The sequence below is a fragment of the Ammodytes marinus genome, assembly GCF_949987685.1.
Source record: "Ammodytes marinus genome assembly, chromosome: 3".
Lineage (NCBI taxonomy): Eukaryota > Metazoa > Chordata > Actinopteri > Uranoscopiformes > Ammodytidae > Ammodytes > Ammodytes marinus.
This window is the reverse complement of record NC_137232.1, coordinates 7,319,960-7,332,732: the sequence shown is the minus strand read 5'-3', so window position 1 is coordinate 7,332,732 and position 12,773 is coordinate 7,319,960. Positions and strand designations below refer to the sequence as shown.

Here is a 12,773-nt window from a genome sequence, read left to right as displayed (position 1 = left end):
TTAAATGTGTGTTCTTAAATGAGCTAAGCTTATGCATATTCTCATGACATACATGCACCCATAGCTATCATAAAGCCTAGATATATGCAGTATGTATACCTCTGACACATGGCTTTCACAGTGGGCTGGAACAGCAATGCAAAACTGAAAGTTATATGCTTGAACAGAGGAGACTTAGTTTGCTTATTTATGCAGCATGTAACAGTTGCGGGCCCCTGTGTGTTCTGTCACAGCGGTTGTTTTTTTTGGCCTCACACCGTTTCTCCACTCCGACATCTCTCCTCTTGTGCAGTGAATGTCACCAATGCAGCCCACCGGCTCCACTAAAAGGAGCACGGGCCCTTATTACGCCCCAGGTCACCAATATCAACCCCTGCCGTCACAAAAGAACCCAGCTTATAGAATCAGATACACTGTGTAGCTCGGCAAATTACTAGCCCACGGCCTCTCCCACCCCTGCTCAAAGTTCGCATTTTTTTAGCCCTATAGTGTAAACCCCATACACATAGGCTACACACACACACACACACAAACAAACCCCAACCCCCGTCCCAATTTGTCAGGTGGAAACTGGTTGTGAAAAATGGGTTGTGCTTTTTCTATGGGGCCATGGGGGTCTGGGCGTTGCAGTTTATCGTTGCATGACTGACAAACAATAAATAAGACTGATCCCTGAAGCCAACAAAACACATCATGACCATCAAATTAATTTTTGACAACTCACCGAGGTATTAGCACGGATAATTGTGCAAAGATTTGTTTATCTGGGATAAGGGTAAAGCATCAGACTTAGGAGGATGCCAGCGGTTTACTTGGAAAGGAGGATCTAATTTGGCTCCGGTGATCAAACGGATGAAAACAGCGAACAGAGATAGACGCAGTCAATTGGATTTGGAAAGTGAAACAGATAGCTGTGACCCCCTCGTGTGTTCAACAGTAACCAAGTCGATTGACTAATTTGATCAGCAGATACCTGGATGGATGGCACCTGGCTGCAAGGGGGTAATCCATTAAAGGGCTTTATTCATTGTGTTTGTGTGTGTGTGTGTGTGTGTGTGTGTGTGTGTGTGTGTGTGTGTGTGTGTGTGTGTGTGTGTGTGTGTGTGTGTGTGCATGCATAAGGGCATTTCAGCGCACATGTTTGTGCATATGTGTATATGTCTGTAGATCGGCGCACACTCACACGGCGTGAGGAAAAACATTGTTGCATGTGTGTGTGTGTGTGTGTGTGTGTGTGTGTGTGTGTGTGTGTGTGTGTGTGTGTGTGCATGCGCGTTGGTGCGTGTACTGGCTTACTGACAAGCTGTGTTAAAGGTCTATCCCACACTTGCCTATACATTCCCACAGTCATTAGGCAAGACTGGGTGCTGGTGCTGTAATACAGCCAATACTGTAAGTAAGGGAGAGGACAGAGGAAGACAGAGGGGACGGAGGAACAGAATCAATATGATTGAGTGTTCTGTGTGCAGCCTATTATTCCTCTGGACTTCCCTATACAGAGCAGACGTTATTGAGAGGGAGGGAAGGAGAGAGAGAGAGAGAGAGAGAGAGAGAGAGAGAGAGAGAGAGAGAGAGAGAGAGAGAGAGAGAGAGAGAGAGAGAGAGAGATGAAGAGAGGAGGGGAAGGGGGGAGGCAAAGCACCTTGTTTACCAAAAACCAGCCAAATCTAAATCCCCCCTCCCTGTCCTGTATTTTTAGACTGCCACAAACACATGGCTCGGATCACGTGGTCTGGTCAGTGACATCTGCCCAGCAGTATCACAATAGCACTGAGTTGACAGCTTGCATCGTCTAGGGGTTTTTAACTAAGTGGGAGGATGCGATTTTTTTTTTTTTACAGACACACAAACTGACCCACCCCCTGCATAACAGACTAAACTGGATTTGGAGGGTGGGGGCTTAAGAATTCAATGGGGCTGCAAACAGTGTTGGAATGGAGTTCGAATTGAATGAAAGCATTTTTTGACACCGAGCCCTCTACTTGTCTCCCGCAGGCTTCAATCAATCTTATCTAAACAGCCCGCAGTTATTCGTAAAAATAAAAAAATAAAAAATAAATCTAGACCAGACCCGCTCAGTTTGGTCTCCTCTTGTCATCCTCTTATCTGTGTCTAGAATCCCCCGTGTTCGCCGTTAATCCGCGGCTCGCTCCGCCTCTATGGGATCCGTGAGTGACGCACTTTGCGCTATCAAGATTCAAGATGTTTTTGAATGAAGTAAAATAACAGGAGCTTCAGTACAGTGACCTACACAGCAGTATCGGTGCTCTGTGTGCATCATGTCAAGTGAAGGCGTTTAAGCCTTTTGCTCCGGAGAGGGATTTCATCAGAAATGCGCGTAATTGAATATAGGAAGAGACTAAGGATGGAATCATCGATCACTAGTAAGTAATTAGAGACCCAACATAGGGATATATGTCGGCTATTGTAGAAATACGATATGAATTCATAACAGGACTGTTTGGTGGGATAAAAGTTGGAACCCTGAGCCAACAAACTCTCATCCAAACGCTTCCAACCTCTCTTTACGTATTTGTAATATTGTGTAAAATGTGTTTACCGCAGGGGAATTGGGATCAATAATCTCATTCAACAAATGAACCATTCCATGAAATGATCACTTGTGTTGCCGCGATCAGCATCATGCAGCTGGCGGTCGGATGCTGCTGAGCATCGGGAGGATAGAGCCGGGAGGAGCAGGAGGAGGAGAGGAAAGTTAGAAGCGGACTCTCTTACCTTATTATCGCCGTGTCGCCCTGGCGGATGGTGATGTTGTCGGTGGCCCGCTGCATGTCCACGCTCCGGACGGGGAATCCTGTGGGGATAAGACATAGCAGTCTGAAAAACGATGCCTGCAATTGCCTCCAACACGATTTGCGTCCGACTTGCATTTTTGAAAGCACAGATGCGCGCCTTAACACGGAGCAATAGATCCAAGGGTGAAAGGAAAAACAAAACCCCGAGTTTAGTTGTCCACCCGTCTCTGAAAAACCGCGGGATGACTTTAAGGTCCAAAGCAGTCCGAATGATACGATGATACTTTTAGCAGCCTGTTATCCTCACTCTATAGTCCACTGGTGCGTAATGCTCCCCGCGTAAAGGGAAGGCACAGCCAGCAACGGCGATATGGAGAGAGGCAGGCTTCTGTTCAGAGTCTGGGAAAATCACCCCCCCACCACCCCTCTCTCTCTCTCTCTCTCTCTCTCTCTATCTCTCTCTTTCTCTCTCTGTCTCTCTCTGTCTCTCTCTCTGTCTCTTTCTCTGTCTCTCTGTGTGTGTCTCTCTCTCTCTCTCTCTGTCTCTTTCTCTCTCTCTCTCTCCCTCCCTCCCTCAGATTATCCAGCCGTCTGGATGTGATGCTCCCCTCATTGGTTGTCAGGACAACAGCACCACCTGAGGTCCCTTTCAGTGAGACACAGCCGAGTGAGGACCGGGGAATAAGGGCCGAATGAGCAGAAGAGGAGAGGAATGTTGCGACTACACGGTGGCTTTGGGGCGAAAAATGAATAATGCTGGCCACCTATTCTAACCAAAATATGATATATATATACAAACACACAACTATTTGTTTTCAGTAGGCTAATCTAATTAAAAAAGTTTGCATGAGCCGGAAGCCGGAATCATCACAAAAAAAGTCTTGAAAACGATCACTTTATGTAATGCATGTAAAATATATGAATGTCTCACTTTCTTATGATTCAATTACAGAAAGAAACATGAACTTTTTCCATGACATTACATTTCTTTTTAGTTCCACCTGTAATGTTATAATGTGTCTTCTTTTACAAACGTACTGCTCAGGTATACAGTATTATAATTTGCAATGCACCATGAACCCTTTCTTGGATAAGACTTTGTGTAGTTAAGTAAAGTTAATAAATAATAAATAAAGTAAATTACACACATTCAGTTTGATGTTAGGTAGCCAGTCATGAAATATGCATACATGGTTTTGCTCTGATCTGTGAATTAAGTGAAACTAGAGAAAGAGAGCCAAAGAGAGAGAGAGAGAGAGAGAGAGGTTGAACAGGTTGGATATTCAAAGTGAGCATAGCAATGAATAGCTTTATCAGACACAATCACCTCTTGTCTAGACGTCCATGGTTGCCATGAGGCTGTAGCTTAGTAGGTAATTGTATCCACTTTCAAATCTGAGCAAGGACACACGTTTTGTAAGTGCGTGCCTTTCTTTTTCGACATAAATGGGGAACCAGAGAGAGCATTTTTATTTTAACCACTTGCCAATCAAGCGCTGGCTTAATAGGCCATGATCTAATGCTCACTCCACGATGTGTTTAATGATCTGCACAGTGACATGTTAGGCATTGCATTTAGTGAATTTAATGAATCAGTAAATACATGAATCAGATGTGAATTGTTGTCTTTCGCTGCACGTGGTGCATTTCTGTTTTGTCTCTTGGGGGTGTTTGATCACTTTGAATCAGACACATTCCAAACTATTTCAATTTACTTCCTCCCACTCTGCACATGGATACAAGTAACATAATGTGACCTGAATGCAGAATGAACGTGTGTGTGTTTCATGAACACAATTGCACAAACTTGCACGATCACTCCTCGTGCCCTTATCTCTTGATATAATGCAATTGTTCGGGTGCAGTATGCAAGGATGAGTAATCCCGTGCTGAGCCCCGGCAGCCTGATTGAACCAGAGTGGGGCGGTGCGGTTAAGCCTTATTTCCAGCATCAGCAGATTTTAAGCACCAGATCAGACGTGAAAAAGCCCGGGTTATACGCTCCCCCCCTCTCCCGCTCCCCCAGCAGCTGTAGCCTACTGTGACATGTAGGCTTTGCGGCTAGATTAGAGCAAAATGGATGAGCAGATGTATGCATGCATGGCTGGGAAAGGAATTACAGTGTGGTAATTGATACATGGAAGGGTGTGTATGGAGGTGTTAATGGAAGTGCATTAGGTAAGGAGTGCTAAAATGTTTGCAGCAAAGGGAGGCTTGAAAAATCTGTTCCCTCCATTGCCCCTTAACGATCAGTGTCTGTTGCCTTTTCCTCAAAGCTCCCGGATGTTTTGAGCTATCTTGGAGATTGTTTATGAAAGCGCACACACATTAAGACCACTTAAAAAAGGGACTACTGGGCTCTGAAGGGGAGACAAGAAGTGCTCCTTCGCATACAGATGCATACAGGAATGGCTTACATTGGGCTCTTAGTTTTTTTTTCCTATGTCCTAAAAGTCTGCCGGTGAAGTGGTCTGAGAGACAGTGTGTTTGTGTGATGAGTAGAAATCCCACTTGTATGGAAGACAAGGACACGTTATATAGTAGCGTTAACCAGATCCTAACAAAAGGCCAGTTATCTGTCGCTCTACCCCACACTAGCCAACACACACACACACACACACACACACACACACACACACACAAACACAAACACACACACACACACACACACACACACACACACACACACACACACACACACACACACACACACACACACACACACACACACACAGTCACACACACACAGCAACTGAGTGCTGGAAGACAGAGATGTCATTAGCATGCCAGTGGGATACTCTCGGTTGGGTGGTGTTGTGGTTAGACAGCAGGCCCGGTCAAATGTTATACTGCAGTGAACACAAGAGAAACTGTACAGAATATATTTTAAGTCAATACAACTCCACATGTACCGGGACATGTAGCCCACACAGGGAATGATTACAGGTCATATGTAAGCATTAAACAATTTTTTTTTTTTTAAAGTAGAAAATGCCACACACTAAGCACATAGGTGACGTTCCTTTATCACTGCAACTGGTTGACTGGAGATGTATACAACACATGCCTTGTTAGCAACACACTTATTTTTTCTCTAAATAATTCAACAACAATGGCTAGTGAATTGTAAATGTGTGTTGTGAATACAGCATATATAGTCCAATGCACATGACAACTTTCTTTTGCATCCGCTGCAAAGCATTGCAGCCCTGTGTAGCACAGAGCCAGAGCTAATTTTTAGGGGCAATAATAGTGTGAAATGCATGACCCAATGAGGAGAAATACACAATAATTGGACATTCCTATGATAAGTTACCGCAGTGTGGGACAGATAAATTAGAAGGGGGGGAGGGGAGGGAGGGGGGTCGAGCCGTGATCTGCTATTCCTCTGAAGAATGTGATAGCAAGAGGCCAATTTTTATTGAAACACACTAGAGACTAATGTAATGTAACTAGAATTCATGTCTCTGCTTCTTCATGCTTGCCCCACCACTGCATCGTAAATGACGGTGCTTTGCCGCTGGGAGGCTGTATTCAAACGTGCAAATGCTCCTGCCCATTTGTTAGCAATAGCCTTTTTGTCATTTCTTTTGGCAGGAGGTCTGCGTGGAAGGGCAGGCAACTATAGAGTGATTTTATTAATACACATTATGAGGTGCCCCGACTTTCTCCCCATCTCGTTAGTCACAATCACTCTGGTGAGAGTGCGTGTACGCGGGGCCCCGCTGATCAAAGAGGAAGGACTCGGGGAATGACACGAAATAAATGTAAGACTGATGTAAGGACAAAAAAAAATCCACTCTCAAATACTGACTTCCCATGCACTGTTCTCCCATGAAGTGAGTGCATTTAGCATTAGCGAATGTTAGAATAAAGGCACCGATGAATAAAAAGGCTTCATTGTGTGGCAATAAAAAAATCAAATGGCAGCTGCTGCTCTGTTGATTCAGAGCCCGGTAGTCTCCTAGGGGTTAGTAGTTTTTATCTGAATAATGCCTTTGATTTGAAATTGCAAAGCATGTGGAACATATTACAGGCTTTAGTTGTGTGAGCCCGCTATTATTGCAATTCAAATATACGTTCCTATTCTACACTAGAATTACTGTTTTCTTTCTTCGGGGGGCATTTTGTACAGTATAATGAAGGGTCTGAACCCACATACCTTCCAGTTTCAGGTTGTGTTGAAATAATGCATGCTGTGTGATGTAATGCCCTCAGGAGAATAGAACACATAATACCTGACGATAACAATATTTGCTGCTTTACAGCCAGAATGTATTTTTTTTATATCCTATTGTTCTGTCCACTTATGATCAACACTATACATTATTTTATTCTCCTGTCTCTTACAATCAAGAAACCACAAGGTGATAGTTGTAGCACATCATCAGTAAATGCTTACTGTAGTCTTTCTTCTACCCTCTGAGAGCCTTGTTTAATGTAGCAGAAATAACCATACGTTGCCTGATTGAAAATAGCTGCAAATCATTTTCTTTATAACAGCATACAACCACCACCTGGTATTTCATCAGTATTACCTGGATTCATTACCGTGCACAGTGCCATGCAGACAATGGCTTTCTTTGTTAGTATGCCTGTGAACAAAAGTTGGATTAAAGTTGGATTCTGTGAACCTGGAAGATTTTTGTCAAGTTTGTGAACATAACTGATGTTGCCAAAGTGCCACAGTGATGTCATCTTCATGTTTTTGGGGCTTGAAGACTACTATTTACATGTCTATTTATTTGGGTAATTTGGAGTTTGACTTGGGTTTTTTACAAGGCAGGAAGGGACCTAAGAAAAATGCTATGAAGTTGCATTATGGCTAGCATAGGAAGCAGTTGCATTATGGGAAAGCATATAACCAATGTGTTTGGTAGCTGGAACAAACAAGCACAATATGTAGTTAAACACTGCAGTGCCATTGATACAGGTACATACATGTATTAATCCCAGTGATTGGTCCATTGTGCCTACACCTATCAGCATGCATATCACGTCAGGATTCATACTTGTAAACAAAACCTCAAGGTCAGACTGGCTTACAGACTGGCATGTGCAAGTTATTGGGTTGTAAGCGCAAGCCCCGTATCAAATATGCCAACTAAAAGCAAGCAATACAGGCGTGTTGGGCAAGTGTACAAACAAGATATGGATATGTGTGTACCCTTCCCATTTAAATTGCTACTTCTGTGTGGTTGGGACTTTGCTATTTGTTAGCAGCAAAGCATTTAGAAGAGACCACATTACCATATAGTGATGTATTGACACTGCTGGCCAAGCTTGTCCCATCTTTGAAGAAACTACCATGACCTGCGCACAGAGGAGGGGCAACACAATCCATAAAAAAACAAATCGCTAAGACTAACAGGAAATGTATCAAATATGACATTTCAGATGCACTGTTGAATATCACACTGAGTACAAATTGCAGTGAATTCAAAGTCTGTTCACTTAATAATGTCCACAGCTGGGAGTCACAGTGGGAGGAAGCAAGGTGGAGGAGAATAAAGAAAAGAAAAGTTAAGACACAGTCTAATCAGGCAAGCACACACACACACTCACAATTAGTCACATTTAACAAATTACCTATTCCTGGTAGTGGTGGCTAATTTTTACCATTAAAAACATCTCAACTATGGCTGGTGGTGAGCTAACACAGGCAGAAAGCCAACAGTTTCACTTAATTTAGCCCACACACTCCGCATTTTGCCAGTTTGAACACGGAGAGCATTTGATATGAAGTAGTGTGCCAGTGTAAAAGGTCAATGGCAATCCTCATCACAGCTAAAAGGTAAGTGCAGCACAAACGTTAAGATCCTCAGTCTGGCAGTCAGCTGCCTAGGAACAGCAGCCTCTCTGTGCCTCGCGCTGGTGCATGAGAAATTCCTTATTGATGGCTTCTGGCATAATACACTATATGTTTCCACTCTGATAACATACACAATGTAATACAAATTTAAGTAATCAATGCAATCCTATGTATTTAGAGGTAAGTTGGGCTTTAGCTGGTCATTAGCTGACAGCTGAGATGTAGTATACCATGAATGCTCAAAGGAGTGAACAACTTTGTGGCTGGTGAAATCCTCTTGTTTAGTTCCTCCACCTTCCATTAAAGTGGATAATTAATGAATTAGTTTCATTTCATGTATTTACTTACGGCTCTCGAACCATAGTACATGGTATGGAGCACAGCATTCAAATAATAACAAAACAAAACGATAGTGCACGGCATGGGCGACAACAAAAACACAATGGTAGGACATTATTTTTAGAAAGGCTCTTGTTTTACCAATAACTTTTGCCTTATCTGACATCAAAAGCAAAATCAGTTTAAACATAGATGGATAATTAACATAATATTTCGGCAAGTACTTTTTTCTATAATGCATGGCTGGGAAAATAGCTACTAGGGTACAAATAAGCCATTGATCGACCAACACTTTGCAAAGGTTTTTCCTATCATACCATTTATTTTTTTACCAGCCATGAGTAGGTGTGGGGTGTTTCTGTATTTTCTAAATGTTCAGAGCAAACTTTCTTGTAGGTGATTTCCTTTCAAGATGTATTCTCTGTCCTTGGGTGCTACATCAATTCTGCTCTATGAAAACGCAAGCGCAAAGGAAAGTCTCAACAAGACGAGGATCTATAATGGGATTCTGAATCCACATCCACCTCCATTGTGCACTATCTAACCTCTGCATGAAAACAAATGGCACTCGGCCCTGTCGTATAGAAGATCAATGAGCCCAGCTCAGTACGATCCTCCTCCTTTTTATATATATATATATATATATATATATATATATATATATATATATATATATATATATATGTTTTAATATATTTTATTTTCTTCAGTTTTCTAAGCCAATTATGTTATGTGTCAAAGCAGAGTAGGCTACATTAGTAAAAAATGCCCACACGCACGCACACACACACGCATGCACACACACAGAGACACAAACACAGACACACAGAGACAGACACACAGACACACACACACACACACACACACACACACACACACACACACACACACACACACACACACACACACACACACACACACACACACACACACACACACACACTTACAGCAAGCTCTGAGGACAAAAAAACTGAGACAAGTTTTTCTTCCCTATAAAAAAGGAGTACATGCATAACTTGCTCAGACATTCCTAAAAACCTAAGTCTTGGCAGCAAAATGCATGATACGCAGGAAAAAGGATACCCAGAGACATTCTCAGCAGTGTAGTATATCGCCACCGACACACTAAAGTGCACCCACACATGTAACATAACACACTCTGGCCTGAAGCCTTGCTCTCATCCATCTTTCTCTCCGTCAGCAGAAACACAAAAAGAAGGCAAAACCCTGGCACAAAGCTGGGTACATTGTGGACAATGTGCTAACAGTGATGGTTCTAAGTCTTTATGGAATATGACATTGTGTGCACTCTGGGTATTTTTTCATTGCCTTCTTCTATCCATTTTATTCGACTAGTTATTATTTTTATTTGCTAAAAGCACCAACTTCTGAGGCATGCCAGCTGGTAAGTGAATGACCAATCTCTGGCTGAAAACATTTATCCACCACGGCAGGTGCACACTGCATTCCTAACAAGATGTTGGCAGGAGATGGAAGTGACAAATGATCGCCTATGGGTCATTTTACCCCCATCTTTTGGTTAGATTAACATCAGAGTAATGTGTTGAGCATTTCCAAAGAAGCTTGTTTGGACTGGCAATACGCCTACCTTTGGAGGCTGCCAACGGCTACTGGCACAAGACAACACACACACACACTCACACAAAAGCACTCCGAAAGAGACCTTTCACAGCTCCTTTGCATACATGTGTAACCTTGACAAAGTTAAAGCTGGCTGGTGAGTGGTGTTGTGTGTTGTGGTGTGAGCAGCTGTCTAATTAAACAGCAGTTTGTGATGTTGTGTTTCCTTGGGCAGACTTGGGAGCTGTTTGGTATGTGAACTAAACACGGGCTGGCAATTGAAGAGTGATCTTGTTAGCCAACATATAAGATGGTGTGTCTTGTGTGTTCCTGTGATTCTACTACTTCTATACCTGTGCTGTGCAATTTGATTATGCCTAGCTGTTGTCTCTTCATCATGTACAGTATGTTCTGTCAGGTAAACAGAAGTCATTGTTTTATGTCCAGAGTGTGTGGTCTTTGGGTTATCTCACAAATAGCAGTGTGTTTTTCTATTTGAAAGTCCTCTTCAAGCATGGACTGGGGAATAACCCTTTATAGTGTGCATTGGCGCTGAGCAAAAGCATAACATGTTTCTGTGAACCGCCTAAAGCCAGCCCACCTGGATCTGGACCAACCTGTGGGACTGGCCAAATGCGCTCCATACATACAGTCATATGAAAAAGTTTGGGAACCCCTCTCAGCCGGCATTATAATTGACTCTGCTTTCACAAAAAAAATATAAAAGTGGTATGTCTTTAATTTACCAGGAACAGCTAAGTACTGGGATGTTTTCCAAACAAAGATTTTTTGAAAAGCAGTATTTGGTTGTATGAAATAAAATAAAATGTGAAAAACTGGCTGTGCAAACATGTGGGTACCCTTGTGGTTTTGTTGATTTTAATGCCTGTAACAGCATGTAAAACTGATGACTTTAAACACAAAGTTGGTTGGATTATGTTGTTAAGCCTTGAACCTCATAGAAATATCTGTTTAATCATGAGAAAATGTATTTTAGGTGCCTAAATGCAAGTTGCACTTCTCTTTGACTCTCTGCTGAAGTGAGACAGAATGGGATCATCAAAACAGCTCCCAAAAGATCTGAAAAACAAAGATTGTTCATTGGCATTGTTTAGGGGAAGGCTACAAGAAGCTTTCCCAAAGGTTTCAATTGTCAATTTTGACTGTAGGGAACGTTGTCAGGAAATGGAAGGACACAGGCACAGTGGCAGTTAAACCCAGGCATGGCAGACCAAGAAAAAAACAGGAGCGGCATAGGTGGAGGATTGTGAGAATGGTTGCACACAACCCACAGATCACCTCCAAAGACCTACAAGAACATCTGGCTGCAGATTTTGTATCTGTACATCGTTCAACAATTCAGCGCAATTTTCACCAAAACATCTGCTTTTTATAAAGACCAAATAACTTAATTTTTGTCTCATCAGTCCAAAGCATTTTCTTCCAATATGAATCTGGCTTGTCTAAATGAGCTTTTGCATACTCCATGCAACTGTATCTGTGGCGTGGGCGCAGAAAGGGCTTCCTTCTCATCACCTGGCCATACAGATGTTTTGGTGCAAATTGCACTGATTTGTTGAACCATGTACAGATACACAATCTGCAGCCAGATGTTCTTGCAGGTCTTTGGAGGTGATCTTTGGGTTGTGTGCAACCATTCTCACAATCCGCCGCATATGCTGCTCTTGTACTTTTCTTGGTCTGCTAGACCTGGGTTTAACTGCAACTGTGCCTGTGTCCTTCCATTCCCTGACAACGTTCCTTACAGTAGAAATTGACAATTGAAACCTTTGGGAAAGCTTCTTGTAGCCTTCCCCTAAACCATGATAATGAATAATCTTTGTTTTTAAGATCTTTTTGGAGCAGTTTTGATGGTCCCATTCTGTCTCACTTCAGCAGAGAGTCAAAGAGAAGTGCAACTTGCATTTAGGCACCTAAAATACATTTTCTCATGATTAAACAGACATTTCTATGAGGTTCAAGGCTTAACAACGTCATCCAACCAACTTTGTGTTTAAATTCATCAGTTTTACATGCTGTTACAGGCATTAAAATCAACAAAACCACAAGGGTACCCATATTTTTGCACAGCCAGTTTTTCACATTTTATTTTATTTCATACAACCAAATACTGCTTTTCAAAAAATCTTTGTTTGGAAAACATCCCAGTACTTAGCTGTTCCTGGTAAATTAAAGACATAACACTTTTATATTTTTTTTGTGAAAGCAGAGTCAATTATAATGCCGGCTGAGAGGGGTTCCCAAACTTTTTCATATGATTGTAT

General features: G+C 42.3%; 1 protein-coding gene across 2 annotated transcripts in view; it reads right to left on the bottom strand.

Moving 5' to 3' along the window:
- The window catches only part of lsamp (limbic system associated membrane protein), a 226,158-nt gene extending 223,083 nt beyond the window's left edge, over positions 1–3,075 (bottom strand). For both annotated transcript variants that reach the window (XM_080025179.1, XM_080025180.1), the window contains exon 1: positions 2,737–3,075. In XM_080025179.1, coding sequence (XP_079881305.1) covers positions 2,737–2,891 — 155 coding nt within the window. In that variant the 5' untranslated portion in view covers positions 2,892–3,075. The remainder of the gene's footprint in view (positions 1–2,736) is intronic.
- Between the last annotated feature and the right edge of the window lie 9,698 nt (positions 3,076–12,773).